At 55.3% G+C, this 20,682-nt stretch overlaps 1 protein-coding gene across 3 annotated transcripts; it reads right to left on the bottom strand.

Annotated features, from left to right (window-relative positions):
* Positions 1-512: 512 nt before the first annotated feature.
* On the bottom strand, positions 513-20,402 carry TLE2 (TLE family member 2, transcriptional corepressor). 3 transcript variants are annotated; one of them, XM_057540734.1, is made up of 20 exons: positions 20,107-20,402; positions 19,932-20,029; positions 19,479-19,542; positions 18,952-18,996; positions 16,371-16,433; positions 13,622-13,696; positions 13,213-13,393; positions 12,850-12,869; positions 11,593-11,700; positions 11,196-11,240; positions 10,469-10,618; positions 8,841-8,979; positions 7,921-8,081; positions 6,758-6,834; positions 5,744-5,993; positions 5,067-5,314; positions 4,790-4,937; positions 3,060-3,210; positions 2,177-2,253; positions 513-786 (listed from the first exon to the last, which is right to left on the bottom strand). In XM_057540734.1, the coding sequence occupies exons 1-20, from the start codon at positions 20,128-20,130 to the stop codon at positions 679-681; spliced, it is 2,232 nt and encodes a 743-aa protein (XP_057396717.1). In that variant the 5' UTR covers positions 20,131-20,402; the 3' UTR covers positions 513-678. The 3 variants fall into 3 exon arrangements, with proteins under 3 accessions (XP_057396717.1, XP_057396718.1, XP_057396716.1); XM_057540735.1 differs by having other exon boundaries at positions 5,801-5,993; positions 13,213-13,396; XM_057540733.1 differs by having other exon boundaries at positions 13,213-13,396.
* Positions 20,403-20,682: the final 280 nt, after the last annotated feature.

Raw genomic sequence — 20,682 nt, forward strand, 5'->3', positions numbered from 1 at the left:
AAATACCTTCGTGCTCCACCATATTCCCTAACGCTCTGTACATGGGCAGAGTCTTGGGGTGAGTCTGTCCCACGGGCTGGCAGTAGAGCAGATAGGTGAAGCTTTGGGGCCAAGGATGTAAAAGCATCCCCCCTGCTACGTTGGCCTCAAAAGCTACACATTGAGGTGGTAAAACCTCCACCTGGAGCCCTGAGTGTCTGCTTGGAGTCGAGCCCCACCTGCCACACGGGCATGGGTGAGAAATAAACATCTATTGTTTCAACCAACTGAGATCTGGGGGCTGTTTGTTACATGGCACGATGGAAGCCACACGGCCCAAGACAACACCCATTTCTTGTGGTCGACCCCTCAGCATTTCATGCGGAATGAATTCCTTCACTGTCCAGGTGAGGAAAAAGAGGCTGACACAGCTAGCAAGTGGCCTTCCCTCCGGAACAGTGCCCAGAAAGAGCAAACATTCCTGGCTCCTCAGCCCAAGACAGAAAGGCAGTTGTGATAAATACATTTATTTATTTCCCCAAAGTCCCCCTGCACATCTGGTCCCACATCCAGCAGGGGAGGACGTAAGGGGGTCAGCCAGAGAGCAGATGAGATTTAGTGCTCAGAGTAGGACTGGAGAGGGGGTCCTGGTTGCCCCTCCCTCAGGAGTTGGGCCAAGGGTGCAGGAAGAGTGGTGTCTCAGTAGACCACCTCGTACACGGTGGCCTTCTTGTCCCCAGAGCCTGTCACGATGTATTTGTTATTCCCAGAGATGTCACAGCTCAGCACGGAGGATGACTCCTTGGACTGTCAACAGGGAGGGGAAGGGGGAGAGAGAAGGGAGAGTGAGGCACGGCCAAGGCCAGCACGGTCTGGTTCGCGCTCCTGACCACCTGCAAGTTCAGAGCAAAGAGGCAAGGAGACTGCCCGCAAGGGTGAGTCTGTGGTCCAGGCTGGGCCCAAGACAGGACTCAGGGGAGCCCAGCGTGGGGAGCCTAGCAGGGGGGAGGGAAGGAGGGTGACACATTTTCCAGAGAAAGGTCCTTTGGAGCTGAGCCTCTGGACAGGTGACAATGCTCCTGGGAAGAGCGAGACCTCGGTTCTCTGGAACAGGAGAACTGCCCTTTCCTGGGAAGCTCAGAGAGGGTATGCACCAGGCATGAGGCCACACAGCACAGCAGAGGACTAAGGCTCACAGCAGGATGACCTACACCAGCGCTCTGCAAACTTTTTCTGTAAAGGGGCCAATAGTAAATTTTTAGGCTTTGACCTGAAAGCTCACTTAAGTCCAAATGCGCTCTGGCCATATGTCCAGAGACCAAATCAGTCTGTGTTACATCATCTCCTTTTTCTTTTACAACCCTTTTAAAAATGCAAAAACCACTCCACATCCAGCAGGATGGCTATAAGAAAGACAACAGAACAAGTGTTGTTGAGGATGGGGAGAAATCGGAACTCTCACACACTGCTAGTGGGAATAGAAAATTTGGAAAATAGTCTGGCAGTTCCTCCAAAGATTAAACAATTATCAGCAATTCCACTCCAAGATATCTGCCCAGGAGAAATGAAAACATGCATGCACACGAGAACTTGTACATGAATGTTCACAGCAGCTAAAAAGTGGAAACCACCACTAGTATCCATCGACGGGTGATGGATAAACACAATGTGGTCCATCCATACAGTGGAATATTAGCCTTAAAAGGGAAGGAGATTCTGACACCTGCTACAACGTTCATGGACCTTGGGGACATGATGCTCAGTGAGAGAAGCCAGACACAAAAGGATAAATCTTGTGTGATCCCACTCATATGAGTCATCAAATCCATAGAGACAGGAAGTAGATGGTGGGGGCCAGGGTCTGGGGGACGGGATGGAGAGTCAGTATTTGATGGGGTCAGAGTTTCGGTTTGGGAAGATGAGAAAGTTGTGGGGATGGATGGTGGGGACGCCTGCGCGATAGTGTGAATGTGCTTAATGCCACTGAGCAGTGCGCTTACAAATGGTTAAAATGGCAACTTTTATATACATTTTATCACAATTAAAAACAAAAACAGGCTGTGCACAGATGTGGCCCTCGGGCTGACCGCTCTGCTTTAGTAGCTCGTGGCTGGTGGGGACGCTTCCCTGTTCAATACCCACTGGGTCCCCAGGCACCTGGTGTCCTGCGGGGATGGGGACCTCAGACACGAAGTACCTGGAAGATGCTGGCTCCATATGGCGTCCTCCAGGCATTGAGCAGGTTGTCTTTCCCGGTGCTCACGAACCACCGCCCTGGGGGAAGGAGGGCAGGGAGTTCAGGAGCGGGGCAGACTGGAGGAAGCCAGGGCTGGGGGCTGTGGGCAGAGGCCGGGCAGCCTGGTCTGGCCTCTCTTCTCGCTCCCTTTCTCACACCTCTGCCCATCTCTGGGGGACAGGAGGCCCCTTAGCTGATGCTCGAGCTTCCCCCCCACATTCCAGATACTGAAGCCAAGACCCCAAAGGGCTCCAACTGGCCTTCAAGAAGGGGGAGCCCCAGGAGAATGTTGCCAGATAATAAGAGGGTGCCCAGTTACATTTGATTCCGAGATCAACCACACATCATTTTTAGTACCAGTGGGTCCCATATAGTACATTCTCTGTTTGTTCGGCTTTTTTTTTAAAGTATATGTTAAGTTCCATGAAATACTTGGGACATATCTATACTAAAAAAAAAAAAAAAAAAAAATTTTAGTGTAAATATAGCCCATGCAATATTTGAGATATACCTGCACTAACACATTAGTTGCTTTTTAGTATAAGTATGTCCCACGTATTTGGGGGACATACTTATGCTAATAAATTATGTGTTGTTTAGGGTAAGTATGTCCCACAAAATACTTGGGATATACTTACTTATGCTAACAAATTCTTTGTCCTTTAGAGTATGTCCCATGCAATACTTAGAATGGGACAAGTAAGGAATGATTTGTTGTTTACCTAAGATTCAAGTTAAACCAGGGATCCTCTTTTTCTGTCGTGGGTTTTTTTGGTTGTGGTTGTGTTTTGGCAACCCTGCCCCAGCGCCCCGGAGTCCCCACCCCAGACCGGCAGACACACACCACAGGAGGCAAATTTGAGGGACAGCACACAGCTCTCGTGAAGATGCAGCTGGTATTTCTCGGGCTTTCGGACGTGCAGGATCTCCACGTTGCTGCTCTCCATGCCGACCGCCAGCCAGTCCTGGTTGGGGCAGTGGCCCAGGGAAAAAATCTGGGGGTGAAGAGGGAAGAGAGGAGATGAAAAACCCCTTGGGATGTGGTGGGGATGCCCAGAGCTGGGGGGGCCAGGCGGGGAGGGGAGATGTCCAACACTCTCCCGCTGCAGCTCCCGCGTGGAGAAGCAGCTGGCCCTGGGCCTGGAGCGCAGCAGGCAACTGCGTGTTGAATCATTAATATTAATCAGAATTACACGGAACCCTGGGGCCTCATATCCATTATCTGTTCTGAACGCACAACAGCTCTGGGAGGGAGGGAGGGAGGGAGGGGGCGCAGCCGGCAAGGACAGCAGCTCCGCTTCAGCAGATGGGGGAAGGGAAGCTGAGGCCACAGCCAGCCCAAGGTCACATGGCAAGTCCATCAAAGACCAGGCCTTCTGACTCCCAACTTGGAACTTTCCCCACTTGCCAACACCAATTTTTACTTTGATTTGAAAGTACGCGGTGGCTTCATCAGTCTGTGCCCCATGCCCAGCACCGCACAGAAAGGCGTGAGACCCTCACCCATCCTAAGCCTCTCAAAGTCTTACTGACAAACGAGACATGTGTGGAAAGAACCATAAATTCATAGCAAAGCCTGGAAGGTTTCACATGTTCCTGGCCATATAGAAGTGTTCCTGTATGAAGAAGGGCCCGGTGGGATGCGAGATATTCACCATGGGATCACCAGATACGTATGCCACCCATCTAAATTTTGGGGACACGGGATGGACAACTATACCCACCTGCACCCCTGATTTCCCTATCAAAGGAAGCTTCAAGCTAAAGAGAAGGTAAAAAAAGAAAGAGTTTGGGGGCTAGTGCCCACCAGATTTCAAGGAGGGGGCAAATTGGAGATGGGTTTTGAAGGATGTGTAGGAGTTTACCAATGGGAGAAAGGAAAGGAAAGGCATGTCAGCCAGAGGGAACAGTGAGTGGGGAGGTCCAGAGGTATCACAGGGCATGGTGTGTGTGAGACTAGAGCACAGAGGTCTTAAAGAACAGGCCAAGGAGCTCACAACCTGCCCCCAAGGCAATGGGAGACAGGATCTGGGTCCAGGGTATCTGGAGACCTGTCCTTGACTCTTTGCTCAGCCCTGGGGAGCCCCATGATTCTGTCCAACCCCTTCACCACATCCTTCAATCTGGCCTTCCACAGCACCCCCAATAGAGACCTCTCTGTGTCCGGCTCCTATCTGTCCCCTGGGGTCAGCAGCTCCCCCACGATGAGTCCTGGTAGGGGGCGGTGGTCAGGAGCTCTCAGTAGGGTCAAGGGGTTGAATGCTCTGAGGAGAAACCAGCTACACAAGAGACAAAGGAACAAAGGAATGGCTTGGCAAGAGCATCTGGGAAGATGATCTGAGTGTCTTAGTGCCCCACAGCTTGATACGAATCAGCTCCTTTGTGCTTCCCTGTGCTGTCTTTGAAGAATTAAAGAGGAAGGTCTGTGGATTTGTCTCAAGGACAAGAAAGATGGACACAGAGAGCAGGTAGTTGGTCCTGCCCGGCATTTGGAAGTGGGTGCCTCAGGGGGAGAAGAAGGGAGGCCAGATTCCTGGAGCTTGTGTCCCCCTTCTGCCAGATCCCGTGCAGCACCTGGGAGCTGAAGTCATGCTGCTGCAGCTGGCGGCCCTCCCGCAGGTCCCAGCAGCGCACGGTGTTGTCCAGGCCCCCTGTCCAGAGCCGAGTGCCGTAATCAGAAATGTCGATGCAGCTGGCCCCATCCGTGTGGCCCTGGAATTGCCTGGAGGAAGGAGGGCCCAGGTGTCCATCCTGGAGGTGGTGCTGTTTCAGCATCCTCCCAGGCCGCTCCCACAGCACAAAGGGGAGACAGCAGGGGCTTGCCCGAGGTCACAGGGCACCGGCCACCCACCTGACCATGGTCTGGTTCTGCAGGTCCCAGACCACGATGTTGCCGTCGCTGCAGCAGGAAAAGCAGACCTTGGCGTCGGGGCTGACGGCCAGGGCGTAGCAGGCGGGCGCCGAGGAGGTCAGCTCCGCCTTGATGCGAGGGGTGGGGGCCGCCAGGTCCCAGATGGACAAGGTGCTGGCCTCACCACCCACTATCAGACTCCGGCCGTCCGGCAGCAGCTTGCAGGAACGAATGTAGTTGTCCCGGTTCTGGGAGGGGAAAGAAGCAAGGGCGTGGGGTAAGACACTCAGCCATGCCTGCCGGAGCCCAGCTGAAGAAGCCACCCCAGTTGGCCTGTAAGCTCTGCCCCTGGTTGGCCTATAAACTCCACCCTATTGGCCTTAATCTCCAATCCTGTTGGACTGTAAGTTCCACCCTCATTAGCCTATAAATCCTGACCCTGGCTGGCCCATAAGCTCCACCCCATTGGCCCATAAGCCCCAACCCTGTTGGGCTATAATCTCCACCTGTGGGTGCCCTAAGAGCTCTGCCCCAAATTGGGCAACAAGCCCCACCCTGGTTGGCCTATAAACTCCACCCATTGGCCTATAGCCCCACCCCTAGGTGGCCTGTAAGGTCCACCCGGGTCGGCCTATAAGCCCCGCCCCGCTGGCCTGCAAGCTCCGCCCCGCCCTCACCAGGCAGTCCAGCTGGGCCACTGGCGTCTTGGCGCCCGGCTGGCCCACGTCCCACACCTTCACACAGCCCTTGCCGCCCGTGTACACATGCTGCGTGGAGCCGCTGATGGTGACCGCGCAGACCACCTCGCCGTGCGCCAGCGTGTGCAGCTGCCGCGCGTGCCGCGGGATGCCGGCGCCCACCAGCGCGTCAGAAGGGAAGGGCACCGGCTGCATCTGCCCGTCCGCAGACACATGGAAGGAGTACGCCCTGGACGGGAGGTGGGGCATGACGCACGGGGAGCCGGGACACTCCCCACCCTCGCCCCCCTGCCTGTGCCCCCCTGCGTTTAGGGACGGGGCCCCAGGATCAAAGGTCAGCGTGATACTGAAGAGGAAGGGGTCCGGCCGTGGCCTGGTGCATGGTAAGCAAGCACTTAGTGAATCTCCGTGGAACAGAGGATCCAGAAAGATGCCTTGTGAGCTCCAGAGAACGCAGTCCAATAGCAGCCACCGGCCACAGGGCCAGTTAAATTGAAAGAAATTTAAAATTTCAGTTCCTCAGTCGCAGTGACCACATTTCAAGTGCTCAAAAGCCACAGATGGCTGATGGCAATCAGATTGGACAGCTGTAAGTGTAGAACATTCCCGTCACGGCAGAAAGTTCTACTGATCTTGGGGCCAGGTCATTCTCTAGGGTGGGGCAGTCCTGTGCATTGAAGGGTGTTGAGTAGCATGCCTGGCCCCCACCCACTACAGGCTTGAAGCACTTGGGTGTGACAACCAAAAATATCACCAGACATCACTTAATGTCCTGGGGTTGGGGGGTGCGGTAAGGAAGCACAAAATCTACCCCCTGCTGAGAACCACTAGTGTAGGCTTTGCTTGTTACATAACCCTCTATCCAGAGAGCAACTCCGGGAGCCCCGATTATCTTACAGAAGAGACTTTCTGGAAAGACAGAAGGGAAGCCCAACACCCACCCCACAATGTAAGCACCTGCGAGGAGGCAGGGAGCCCCACCCTGGTACTCACGGCTTTCCCCCAGGGATGGTGGGCAGGGAGGAAGAGATGGACGACCCTCGGAGATGTGGATGAGACTCAAATGCCATCTGCCAAAACGCCAACCGGGTGTCATGGGCGGATGACTCAAACCCACAACTGCCCTCTCCCATGCTCATTTGCCACATTCCTCTCTGTTTATCAGAGAACATTCCCCCCCCCAATTTGTTTATCAGCCCCTCCCCAAGAAAGGGGAGATGCCCTTTCCTTTACCCATCCTACAGATGGGAAAGTGGAGGCTTTCACATGAGGGAACCCCAAGGTCTCTGGCTGGGGAATCCTATGGCCCCAGAGGTGGAAGGATCCTGATGAATCTTCTGTCCAATGCACAGAACAGGGGTCAGCAAACTCTGGCCCCCTGCTTGTTTTTGTAAATAAAGTGTTATTGGCACACAGCCACACCCATTCCTGTATATGTTGTCTATGGTGGCTTTTGAGCTATGAAAGCAGAGTTGAGTAGTTGTGATAGGGATCAACTGGTCTGCAAGGCCAAAAATACTTACCATCTGGCCCTTTACAGAAAACATTGCTGACCCCTGTTCTACAACTCCCCGTGCAAGTGCCCACCCAGCCTCAGGCCTTGAATAACTCCAATGACAGGCATTTTATTCCCTCTGGAGGCATCTACACCCACTTCAGGATGGCTCACTCTAGCAACCATCCGTCCCAGTACTGCCGTCTGGGGCCCACGCAGACCCTGTCTCCTCCCCCTGCCCCAGCTCAGGAGTCTCATGCCTCTCCTTCAACTCTTCCCCATGGTACATCACTTCCAGTCCTCTCCCTGGGGTAGTCCTTCCTCTACAATCTACCAGAATCACCGAAGTCCCTTAAAAATCAGGGCAAACAACTGTACACCAGGCTGAAGGGGACCCTCACATCCCATGGCTGAGGTTCTCTGGTTCCCTTAACACAACATAATCACAGTTGCTCTTTCCACAGTCACAGGTGCTTATTTGTATTAAGCTTGTGGGGCTACTGAGACCCTCAGATCGTCTTCCCACATGCACTTGCCAAGCCAGGACTTTCCTCCCTTTCCCCATTCCCTGGTCTCTCTGTGTGTACCTGGTTTCTCCTCCCAGCCCCCAGCCCCTGGGCCCTGCTCACACCTCCTGGCATCTCCCATCCTGAGGACTCACCATGGGGGAGCGTCCATACATCACAGAGCCGCTGACCTGGGGGGACAGGTGGAGGCTGACGTAGGAGCTGGGCACAGAGAGGTCCCCATTAAGGGCGCTGTGGGAGCCCAGGCTGAAGGATGTGGTGAAGGGACTGGACAGGGTCAGGGGACTCCTCAGGGCTGAGAGAGAAGAGACAAAGACAGATCTTCAGACACGTTGGATCCAGATCCTGCCATCCACTGCCTTGGGGGAGCTCCAGGGCTCTCATGCTCTGGCCCAGCATCCATCATACCCTGTCCTATATCCAGACATTTACAGATGCTGTTCCCTCTGGCCAACAAGCCTTTCCTTTTCCTTTTTCAGCTGTTGAACTCTTACTCATCCTTCAAAACCCAGACTCAATGTCCAGCAACATCTCAGGAACATCCTTGAGCCTCCCCACTCCACCCCTTGCCTCCAACCTGGCCCATCTTGGGTCCCTTCCTCTACCCCAGCCCTGATCACAGAGAGCTGGGAATTTTGGGGTCTGGGTCTACCTCCCCCACCACCTGGGAGCTCCTTGAAGGCAAGTTCCAGGGCTAGTTTCTTTCTGGGACTCCAGAACCAGCCAGAGCCCGGCCACAAGACAGAAAAGAGGAGCACTCTCATCCCCACATTAATGATGGGGAAAGTGAGGCTCAGAGAGGTTGATCACTTGCCTGAGGTCACACAGCTGGTGAGTGTCCAAAGCTGGCCTGAAACCCAAGCCTGTTTAACTCCAAAGCTTGTCTCTCCAGCACTGGGCTGAAGCCCCCGAGCAAGTCACTTCCCCTCTCTGGGCCTCAGTTTCCCCGCCCATCAAGCCTGGAATCCACACGTCCTGCCTCCCCCACCCCCCACCATTTTTTGGAACTCCCCGGAAAGGAGGCCTGTCCTGGCAGGCACCAGCAGGTGCTCACCAATACTGTCCGTGGAAGGTGCTGGCTTGGCCGCGAGCTGGCGGAGGTGACTGGTGGAGCTGGGCCCAGGGGTGGACGCGTCCTGGGGCGGGGAGGAGTCGCAGGACTTGGAGGCAGGGGTGCCGGCAGGAAGATCGTTCTGGGGGAGAAAGGGCAGGGCACCTGGTGCCTTGCATCCCAAGGATCTGGGCAGAAGGTGAGTGGGAGGAGGGAGTACACCTGGAGCAGGCCAGGGCTCATGCAGGGACACACACACCAGGGGAGCGGGCCCCATAGCCGACCTCCTGAGCATGGGGCCCGTGTGAGCATCTGCACGCATCGGAACACCAGGCAGATGCCTGAGCGTCCACCCCACGGGGTGCACACACGTGCGTGCCCACGGGAACCCAGGCAATCTTGGGAGAACTGCGCATGCGTGTGATAAGGTACACAGGGCAACCACAGGTTAAGGGATATGGTGAATATTCCTACGTCTGGGGCATGGTGGGCGCACAGGGATCACGAGAGAAGGCGATGCACAAAGTTAGAGGCTGTTGCATCCTTTAGGGCCAAGGAACAAACTCTAGGATGGGCTCTCGAAGCAGGAGACCACAGTATGCTCCCAGATGCAAGACCCTCACCCAGTACAGCTGGGCACCCCCTTGCTCCCCACGAGGAGCTCCCCCACCGCTGTCCCTCCCCATGGGGACCCTGGAGGAGAGGGGAAGCCGGACCTCCTTCACAGAGGAACAAGCTCTGTCTCGGCTTTCTGCCATCGCTTCCTTTGCCTTTCAAGAAACTTCACATCCTCGTCTTGTGTGGGTTGCACCCTATCTTTCCTTTACAAGGTCACACGTTTTGTGATAGCCACACTCACACACCCGTGACAGGGAGTGGATGGTGCCAACGTGGGGACCAGGGGGCCCTTCTCCATTAGAATAGCACTGCCCCTCCCCCTCTTTGTCTCCTTGGAGCGGGAGGAGGGCACAAGAGATGCGATGGGAGCCCCAACCTTGGCAGTTGCCATAGCAACCTGCTGGGAGGGGAGGCCTAGAAACCGACAGTCTCCCTGGTAAGGGCAGGGCAGGGGTCTGGGGAAGATTTGGGGGCAGGGACAAACGGAGCTGAATTGAGAATGCCTGGGGGAGTGCTTTTAGGTGGTCCACACAGCTGGCATTAAACATCAGGAGGCCCAAGGACAGAGTTGTTCTGATATGGATCATCTTTTCTTGCAGGGACCACATCTCAGGTTGGGGCTGGTGTGTCCCCAAGGCCTTAACACTCCCAGGGCTGGAATCAGCCTGGCCAAGCCAGCAATTCTATAGTTTCACTGTGTTTATTTTCACCGGATTTCCTATTTATTGCAAGAGATACTTGGTTTCCACATAAGATGGTGAGCTGCCTTTCAATATTATTTACAAAGTTGCCTTTTCAGATTTACTGAGGTTCGGTAGAGTGAGTCCACTTAGGAAAAATTACTGGACTAATGTAGAGGTGGTTTTTAGGAAGGCAGCAAAATAATCACGAAGGGAATCCTGGACCACAACAGCCTGCTTCATTTCTCAACACCCCACATCTAATGTGGTAGAATCTGTTTCCAGGTCCCCAGGATGAATAAAATGAGTTTCAAGGCTTCCCCTACTCCTTACCAAGACGAGCTCCTTGGCTCTGGGGAGCGGTGAGCCAAGGCTGGAGGCCAAGGAGGCTGGACTGTCCACCAGGTCCCGACGGGCAGGGATGCAGATGGGTGCCTTTCCACATGGGGTGGTTGCTGGGCTGGGGGGCTCGGAGGGTTGGTCCTGGGTTGGAGGTGATGATGGGGGGGGGGGGCGGGGTGAAGTGGCAGGGGAAGGAGAGGCCCTCTCTATACCCTGCCCGTGTCCCACGCCAACCTCTAGACTGGGCACTTAGGACCCACCTTGGGAGGATTATGAAAACTCCCTGAGCCTCAGTGGACTCATCCGTAAAATGGGTTAAATGACATAAGCACAAATAGCAAGGACTATATATAGGCTTGGTTTTGTTTTCCCCCATTGAACAGATGGGGAAAAGTGAGGCCGGGGAAGGGGGTGTCACTCCCCCAAAGTGAGACCATGAGCCAGGGCTTGAAGCCGCTTCCGTTGCCCACATCCAGGGTTCTCTGGGTCTCAGTTTCCCCACCTGTGCTATGGAGAGGAGGTCAGCCTGGGGTGCCCCAGTTTCTCCTACTTCCCCTGGCCCCATGCCATCCCCATCCCAGCCATCCCATAGAGAGGGGAACACCAGGACCCCCACTCCCTCTGGGTCCCCCAACTCCCCAGATAACCCACTGCCTGCTCTGTGCCCAGACCTCCTAGTCCTGAGGTCAGAGTGGGAGGAGGTTGGACCCCGACTCACCTCGTCCACCACCAGGTTGTAATCGCTCTTGTCCTCATCACTCTCCTGGGGGGACATGGGGGAGAGAGCTCACCCTGGCCATGCTCCTGCCTCCACGCCCCCTTACATCTCTTCAGGAGGGTTTGACTGGGGTTCTGGAGCTTGGTTCATTTGCTCAAGTACAAGGGAGGCCGGGGGGAGGGGGGAATCCTTCAATGGAGGAGGATGGAGGAGATGGAGCTGAGTGTCCAAGAGGTGCTGTGTGGCCTCACTTTACTCCTCTGTGCAGTGGGGGAAGAGCCAGAGACCAGGAGCCATCCTTACCTCCTTCCCAGCTCTCGACCCACAGGGGCAATCAATCTCTCAGGCTGGTCCGCCTCCCACACTGTCTGCCCACCCATGTGTGCCCCCCACTCACATAAGGTCCCGACAGATCCTTCTCCTCGGCTCTCTGCTTCCCATTGCCACCCGGGCCGCTGGGTCGCTCCTCTTCCGCCACACTCTCTGGGGGTGAGGGGGATGCACTCTGCAGAGACACAGGGCCCCAGACTGCGTCCTGGTCCAGCCAAAACCAAGGATCCCCTTCACTGTTATTAGGATCTGTGCCTCAAGCTTCCCATCTGGGAAAAGGGACCTTCCAAGGGCAGACTCAGTGGGGTCATGACAACCACAAATGTCCCCAGACATCGCCCAGGGTCCCCTGTGGGGGGCACTAGTGCGAACTGAGATGAGCTCTAAGTGCAAAATGCATTCGGATCTTGGAGACGTAGTACAATAAAAAGAACGGAAAAGATCCCATTAAAACTGTTTTAGGTTGGGAGTTTGGGCTTTGTGGGGGGCATGGGCCAACCTTGCAGGTCTCCTTGCATGGCCCTGCAATAAACCTTTCTCTGCTCCAAAAAAAAACAACAAAAAACAAAAAAACAGACTGTTTTATGTTGATTACAGGTTGAAATATTTTAGATGCATTGTGTTAAATAAAATTTACTATTGAAATTCATTTCACCTGATTAACTTTTTTAATGTGCCTACTAGAAAATTTACAGTGATGTTTACACAAAGCTAAACGTGTGACTGAAACTGCATAAACACACACACACACACACACACACACACACACATACACATACACACGAGTGCATGTAAAACCGTGAAGTGGGAATAAGCCCTGTGGGTTGCACCCATGTCTGTTTCCTGGCTTTGATATGGTATTTTAGTTGTGTAAGATGTTATCATTGTGTGAGGGGTGCATGGGACCTCCTTGTACATTTCTTTGCAACCTCCCGGGCATCTGTAATGATTTCAAAATTAAACAAGTTTAAAAAAATTACCTACAGGGCTCACATGATATTTCTATTGGTCAGCACTCTTGTATATGATAAAATGGAGTGGATAAGGGATAAATTAATGACGGAGGGATGGCTGGAATGCTACCTGGGCACGCATTTATTTATTCAATTGCAAAAAATTGCTAAAGATGGACAATTTTAAATAACTAAAACTCTAGTCTTATGGGCATTTCCCCCCACCACCAAAAAAAAAGGCTACACAGTGAGAAAGCAGGACGCGGTCTCCTTCTGAGCCCCTATCAACTCAGAACAAGCAGCTTCAGCCGCATGTGAAGACAAAGCAAATGTTAGACAAGAGGGCAAACCCCCCATGCCCCTCAACTTACCCTGCTCGGGGCTCTCTCCACTGGCAGGCGGGGGCATGGTGAAGAGAGAGAAGGAAAAAGAATGAGGGGTCTGTATCCCACCGTGCCAGAGCGCAGAGCCCTCCACAGTGTATAAAGCCCCCTTCCCAGCTCAGAACCCCCCTTCTCCTTCCAACACCCTTGCAAGGGGTGGACAATCCCTTCCCTGCACCATTCAGATAGACGCCCAGAGAGGGACAGAACTTGCCGAAGGACACACAGCCCACTGGGAATAGAGTTGAACCCGCGACCCTGCAGGCCCTTTGGTGAGTTTGATGGTCCTGCTATCCTCTCCTTGGGCCCTTGCGTGCCCCCAGCCCGCGGCATCTGGTGATGTCCACTCACCTCTGGACCCCTCGGCCTCCACGCCTGCCCGGTCCTCCTTGGCGACCGCGGCCAGCTGAGCCTGGGCGGCCAGGGCTCCCGACAGGGCCAGCAGCCCCGTGGCACTGCCGCCCACCAGCCCAGCCGGGCGAGGGGTGAGGGGCACAGGGGGGGCGTGGTGGGACAGCGGCTGGAGCTGCTGCTGCTGGAGAGGAGGGGGGTGGGCCAGGGGCGGGCGGGGCCCAGACCGTGCCCTCCCCCCGCCCCCCCCCCCCGCAAGAGGCTACAGAGAGAGAGCCCGGACAGGCAGGGTCCAAGCAGAAGGGCACCCTTGGGGTCTCCAGGGCGGCCAGAGCCCAGGCCAGCTGCCCACCCGGCACCCCCAGCTTCACCACCCACGGCGGGGCGGGGCGGGGGCCGGAAGACTCACGCCGATGAGGCTGTTCAGCTCCCCCACGGTCACCTGCTTGGCCCGCTCCACGGCCTGCAGGACCTGCTGTTGGTGCTGGGGGTGGCGGGGGGGAGGGCGCTCAGGAGAGCCCCCCATCTGCTCGGCAACCCCACCTCCCAGGCCATGCCCTCCGGGGCCCCTCTTCTTCTCTCACTTTTTTTTTTTTTGCGTCGGGATCTTATTTCCCTGACCAGGGATCGAACCCGTGCCCCCTGCCATGGGAGCGTGGAGTCCTAACCACTGGACCGCCAGGGAAGCCCCTTTTCTCGCTTGCTCTTTGTAGTTTCTTTCTCTCCCTCTCTCCCTTTCCTTTCAAAATCATGAAACAGACAGACAAAGAAACAGCATTTAAGTGCAGTTCAAACTAATAATTAGAAATCGGGGTTTATACTCAGGGTCCCTCCCTCGGCACTGCTTACGTGGGGGCTGGGTCACCCTCTGTGGGCGTTCGTCCCAGGCACTGTGGGGTGTGGAGCAGCATCCTTGGCCCCCACTCACTCGATGCCAGGAGCACCCCCAGGGGTGATGACCACAGATGTCCCCAACATCACCCAGTGTCCCCTGGGGGCAGAGTCACCCCCAGTAAAGAACCACTGTACAAATCAGTACCCGAGTACCAACCACCCAGGTCACAAAATACAAACTGGCAGCCTCTAGAGGCCCCGTGCACCCCACCCTCATCCCACCCTCCTTCCTTCCTCTCCCCACCTTCCTGCAGTGATAAAATGTCCTCAATCTGCACTGTTGGATACGTAAGCCACATGTGGCCATGGGCACTTGATATGTGGCTGGTGCAACTGGGAACGGAATGCATCCTTTAATTTAATTTAATAGAAATTTACATGTAAGTTTAATGTAATACGTTTTAAAAGAAATATAAATTAATACAAATGTAAATGGCCACACATGGCTGGTTGCTCCTGTGTGTGTTCTAAGGCCACTTGTGCACCTGCAACTACCCAGGATGGGGATTTGGGCTGTGTGACACCACTAAGGAGGTGTCAGGGTGCTAACCAGGCGCTCCTGTACAGGTCATGCCTGTGAGAGTGTGTCCAGGCCAGGGATTAGTACATTTTGACTGTAAAGGGCCAGAGAGTCAATATTTTCAGTTTTGCAGGCCAGAGGGTCTCTGTGGAAACTCCTCAACTCTGCCATTTTATGGGGAAAGCTGCCATAGACAATAAGGCCATGAGTGGGGGTGGCTGTGTGCCAATAAAACTTTATTTACAAAACAAGTGAAGGGCCGGTAACTTGGCCCTCGGGCTATACTTTGCTGACTCCTAGTCTAGAAGCATGGAATTTGCTGGGGCACACATGTGTGTCTTAATTCACTCCTTCTTAAAGTCTTTTTACCCTGTTTCCTGTGGTTTTGGCCTTTCTCACTCTGGGCCACCTTGTCCCCATCCTGGGCTTTCAGACACCATTTCTAAGTCTGAGACCAGAAAGAATCTCACTCCATCCCAAGAGCCCAGAAACCTCAGATTCAATGAGGTCCAAACCAAGAGGAGCACCTTTCCCTTTTTTTGGTCCCCAACACAGTGAGGGCCCCCCTGTATCCACCCTGTGTCAGAATCCGTTCTCTTGTCTCTCTGGAGACAGGATGCTCCAGATGGAAGCAGGAACAGGGGATGCAGAGGTCCTGAAGAACTTGGGGCATGTGCACAAGGGCTAACTTTATTTTTTTAAGTTTCAATGAAGTGCTCATACTCTATTGTTTTATCTGCCCTGTTCCACCTTTTTGTACTATTGTGGTTACAAATAGGTAAGAGTTACCCTTTTAACCACCTTTAAGTGCACAGCTAAGTGGCATTAAGTACATTCACATTGTCCTGCGACCAGCCCCACCATCCATCTCCACAACTTTCTCATCTTCTCAAAAGGAAACTCTGGGGGTTTCCCTGGTGGCGCAGTGGTTGAGAATCCGCCTGCCAATGCAGGGGACACGGGTTCGAGCCCTGGTCTGGGAGGATCCCACATGCCGCGGAGCAACTAGGCCCGTGAGCCACAATTACTGAGCCTGCGCATCTGGAGCCTGTGCTCCGCAACAAGAGAGGCCACGATAGTGAGAGGCCCGCGCACCGCGATGAAGAGTGGCCCCCGCTTGCCACAACTAGAGAAAGCCCTCGCACAGAAACGAAGACCCAACACAGCCATAAATAAATAAATAAATAAATAAATAAATAAATATTAAAAAAAAAAAAAAAAAGGAAACTCTGTCCCCAGGAAACACTGACTCCCCACCCCCCTCCCCCAGCCCCTGGCCCCCACCATCTACTTCCTGTCTCTATGGATGTGTTGACTCTAGCTAGGGACTTCAGGTGAGAGGAATCAGACAGTATTTGTCCTTTTGTGACTGGCTGATTTCACTCAACATAGGGACAAAGTACTAAGGACTAATTTTTGTTGGGTGTTTACTAAGCACCCAGCATCATCTTCACCACCTTGTATGTATCAACTGTTCTAAATTTCATGACAGAGGCACAGAGAGGGTAAGCCACTAGCCCAAGGCCACACAGCCAGGACTTGGACCGAGGCAGCCTGGCTGTAGGCTTGAGCCCCCCTCCTCCCCCTCAGCCAACACCCCCCCCTCCATCCCTAAGGCCCCAGCCCAGCCAGTGCCCAGGCCCCCAGGCCACCCAGCAGAACCAGTGCCTGTGGCATCCAGCCAGACCCCCTCCCCCACCCTTCTTCCAGCTCCGCTCCCCATCCCCCCACCAAGCCCACTCACCTCCTGCGTCAGGAAGGGGATAATCTGAGCACAGATACCACTGAGGCGCTTCACAATCTCAGCCTGGCAGGAAGCAATGGGGAGGAGGCTTGGAGGGGAGGCTGTCAATCCAGAACCTCCACTCCAGGGCATAACAAGCCTTTGCAAAGCTTGGGGTGAGGGGCCTGTCACCCGCAGGTGCAAGAGTGGGGCACGGGCTCCGGGATAGACTGAGAGCCTGGCGAGGACACCGTCCACCTGATGTCCAGGGCAGCCTTGAGCCGGAAGACAGAACAGACAGATACACCACCCGCCAGACCCACTGAACAGAGATTTCCAGAAAGCAGCTGCGCAGCCGCCCAGCGCAGACTGGGACCCCGAGGAGCTTTGAGTTTGAGCCCTGGCTGGGCCCAGGTCTCTCTCGGGCATGGCCCCTCTCTGGGTCTTGCCTGCGCCCTGGGGCTGCAGTCAGGGGCGATCCCAGAGCACCACACTCAGGGGTGTGATGCTGTGATATAAGAAATATACATTTGGGGGAAAAGAATTTGAAAAAGAATAGATACATGCATATTGTATAACTGAATCACTTTGTTGTACACCTGAAATGAACACAACATTGTTAATCAACTATAGTCCAATATAAAATAAAAAGTTAAAAAAAGAAAGAAAGAAAGAAAGATACATTTGCTCTTTGCGCCAGTTCCTGGCACAGACCTCCTAAACCCCTAGAGATTTCAGAGTAGTAGACGCAAGAGGAGCATCTTTTGTTATTCACAATAAGCCTGTTTCATCTGCACGTGAGTTTATTAAGAGGGATGGAACTTTCAATCCCACCCCCAACCCCTGACCTCCGTTTCACCTGCACGTGAGTTTATTAAGAGGGATGGAACTTTCAATCCCATCCCCAACCCCTGACCTCCGGGGAGGCAAGAGGAGCTGGAGGTTGAGTCAATCACCAATGGCCAGTGGTGAAATCAATCGTGCCTAGGTAATGAAGCCTCCCTAAAAACCCCTAACTGAAGTGGTTTCCAGAGCTTCCGGTAGGTGGACACATGGAGGTGCTGGGAGGGGGCGCTTGGAGCGGGCACGGAAGCTCCATGCCCTTCTCCATACCTTGCCCTGTGTATCTCTTCCATCTGGCTGTTCCTGAGTTATCCTTTATCATGAAAGGGTGATAGTAAGAGCTTTCCCAAGTTCTGTGAGCCATTATAGCAAATTATCAGACCGAGGAGTGGGTCGCGGGAACCTTGATGTATAGCTGGTGGGTCAGAAGCCCAGGAGGTCTGGACTTGCGATAGGCATCTGAAGTGGGGGCAGTCCTGGGGGGCTGATCTCTGAACCTGTGGGGTCTACACTGACTCTGGGTAGTGTGTTAGGATTGAGCTGAAGTGTAGGACACCCAGCTGGTGTCAGAGTTGGAGAACTGGTTGGTGTAGCAAAAATGAAATATTTGGTGTCAGAGGATAGAAATAGGATACAAAGAGTGTGGTTTTACTTGTAGGTTTCATCTGGGACTGGGGCTGGGCAGGTGATGCCCCACAGAGGCTGAACAGAGGGGAAGCATGTAGGTGGGTAAGGGGGTGTTTCGTCAGCCTGTGCTTTGCCTCTGCCTCAGTTACAGGAGTGCTGGGTGCTGTGTGTATCTGGGTGAGGTTTGTGTCTTCCATCTGCTACCAGGAGGGTGGAACGAAAGCTCCTAGGGCTGGGACCCTATCCCTTACCCTCCATCCTGTAAGGGGGTCTATTTCATGCACCCATGGGACCACACCATGCTCCAGGCAGACAAGCCCCCCGCCACCTACACCAGACGCAGCAGAGCCCCCAGAGACCTAGAAAAGCACGCAAAGGCAGGTGCCCCCAGGCACTCCCAGCATACCCCTACTTCTTCCCACCCACCAGAAAGACCCTAGGTTCTGCCCGTTTATTCTAATATTTGGATGGACAAAATCCAAGATTCCTTCAACCTCAGAATCTCAGGGTCCCTTTCATCCCCTTAGAAAACATCAGGGTGCATGGGTGGTAGAATCCTCGCCTGCCCTTAGAAACCATCAGAAAATCTCGAGCTCAGTCTCAGGATCTGAGGGTTAAACTTGGGCAACTGAAGTCAATTGCAGAACCTTCAGGTCTAACTCAGAACCTTGAGATCACACTCAGAAGCTGAGGACAATCTCAGAACCTCAGATCATTAGGGTTAATCTCAGAACATTCAAAACAGTGACAGAACCTTGGGGTCCATCTCAGACCCTCAGGATCCATCTCCAAATGTCAGACATGCTGATCTGAAAGGGACCTCTAAGACTGTCCATTTGTCCCCCTCCTGGGACAGAAGTCCCTCCCCAGCCTGGCTGACCTGGCTGCTGGCTTCTGCTATGAGCCTTCCTTGACAGGGACGCCTGGCCCCTGTCCACTGCCCGACTCTCTCGTAGACAAGGTCTCCAGAAGTTCATTTTCCTTTCGTGAGGCTGAAACCTGGCCCCCTGATCCCAGAGATTTCAGGATAAGACCTCTGTTCCCTGGAGCAGAGGGAGCGCTGGGTCCCTCTCACAACTTCCAGACCGCCGCCCCCTCCCACTGGACACCCTTACCCCCAACACACAGTTACCTGCTTATGCATTTCAATGTTGAGCCCGTAGGACATTTCGTAGTACTGCAAAGGAAAAGCTGTCTGGCAATGTCCACCGTACCCATGGATGTCCAGCTGCTCTGGGTGATGCTGGGTCTTCCAACAGCCCCCAGACTGGGGGGGATCACAGCAGGACCCAGAGCCTCCCAGCTCCTTGGGGGCCCAGAGGGGGAGCCCAGAGAAGAAAGCAGGAACCCCCTCCATTCTCCCCAGGGGAGTGGGGGAGGGGGGCAGTACCCAGATACCCTAGCCCCTCAGAGATGCCCATGAGGAGAGTGGGCATACTTGCCTTATTGTTCTTAAGAGCTGGGAGGGCCCTGAGAGACAGTCTAGAATCCCAAGCAGCCCACTTTACAGATGAGGGAAAATGAGGCCCAGAGCAGGCCGAGGACTTGCCCCAGAGTGGTACTAGATTTGGGGTTCACACCCCACGTGTTTCCACTCACAGCCAAGCCCTCTTCCCCACTCTCCCCCCCTCCCCGCCCCGTTTTGACAACCCGCCTTACCATGACATAATGTCGCTGCATTTCTGTCTTCTCACTGGCCAACTTCTCACACTCCAGCTTGAGGCTGGGAAGGAGACGGGGCATCGGGATCCCACTCTCCCTGCCCCCCCAGTAGGGACACCCACGGACCCCTTCTGGGCCAATTTCCAAACCGATGGGATTGGCTCTCCCCCGCCCCACTTCCTCACACACGCCCCCCACCTCCCGCCCCCAGGCCCACCCCATCCCTTCCCAGGCTCAAAATGTCCCTGGACCATCCCTCCTCCTCACCTGCGATTCTACCTGGAAGGCCTCCCTCCCCACGCCCCTGGGGCCCCTCCCTCCTCCCTGCACGCTGGAGGCCCCGCCCCTTCACCCCAGCGGGCCCCGCCCTTCGCCCCCAGGTGAGCCCCCGGGTGAGATCCCGGGGCCCCTGGGGCGGGAGCCCCCGCCCCCGCCCCCGCCCCCCCTCACCTGTGGTACTGAGCCTGAAGAAACTGGAATTCTTCTTTGATGCGGTCGCAGATCTCCAAGATTGAGAACTTGAAGGGCTGGCCGGACTGAAGCGGGGTCTGGGGGTGGGAAGCCGGGGTCTGAGTTCCCGGACGCGCGACCCCCCCTACCCCCCGCAGCCCGGCCCCCCACTCACCGGGTGCCTTCCCTGGGGGTACATCCTGCCGATTCGGGAGGCTCCCCCCTCCCACGCCGCCTGAGCTTGACGATATGGGGACGGGGGCGGAGAGGCGGCGGCGGGATGGGGGAGAGGCTGGGGTGGGGGGCTGCCCGAGAAAGAAGGGGGCAGCGGCGTGGGGCAGGGGACCCCGGAGTCCCCCGCCCCCCGAGCGAGCGCGCGGGGTCGCGGGGACCGAGGGGCGCCGAGGCCCCTGCCGGGCGGGGGGCGCGAGGCCGGCGCAGAAGGTCGGGCGAGCGGCGGCCGGTTTCAGAGGCGCGGGCGACGGGCCCCGCGCAGAGCCGCCTCCCTCCGGCGGGGCTCGGCCGGGAGCCGCGGGCAGAGCCGCCTTAAGGTGGCGCCGCCGCCCCCCTGCCCACCCGCCCCGTGCAGCCCCGCGACCGCGGCCGCGGCCTTGGGACCACCCCCTCGCTTCCACCAGGGACCAGCGGGGAAACTGAGGCTCGCGTCCAGCCCCGCAAACGTCGCCCCCTCGCCCTCCCTGAGGGCCCATGAGAGAAAAGCCCAATAAATACCTAGTGGCCCACTGTGGGA

Source organism: Balaenoptera acutorostrata, chromosome 2 (genome assembly GCF_949987535.1).
Source record: "Balaenoptera acutorostrata chromosome 2, mBalAcu1.1, whole genome shotgun sequence".
Lineage (NCBI taxonomy): Eukaryota > Metazoa > Chordata > Mammalia > Artiodactyla > Balaenopteridae > Balaenoptera > Balaenoptera acutorostrata.

What these genes read in the sequence shown, in the direction of transcription:
- TLE2 (XM_057540733.1), bottom strand. Translation starts at nt 20,130, where the DNA reads ATGTACCCCCAGGGAAGGCACCCG. An exon ending in TCCCCTTCCTGACGCAGGAG is followed by an intron (nt 13,697 to 16,370) that starts GTGAGTGGGCTT and finishes CGCCACCCCCAG; the next exon opens with CACCAACAGCAGGTCCTGCA. An exon ending in AGCATGACTTCAGCTCCCAG is followed by an intron (nt 3,211 to 4,789) that starts GTGCTGCACGGG and finishes CTTCACCCCCAG; the next exon opens with ATTTTTTCCCTGGGCCACTG.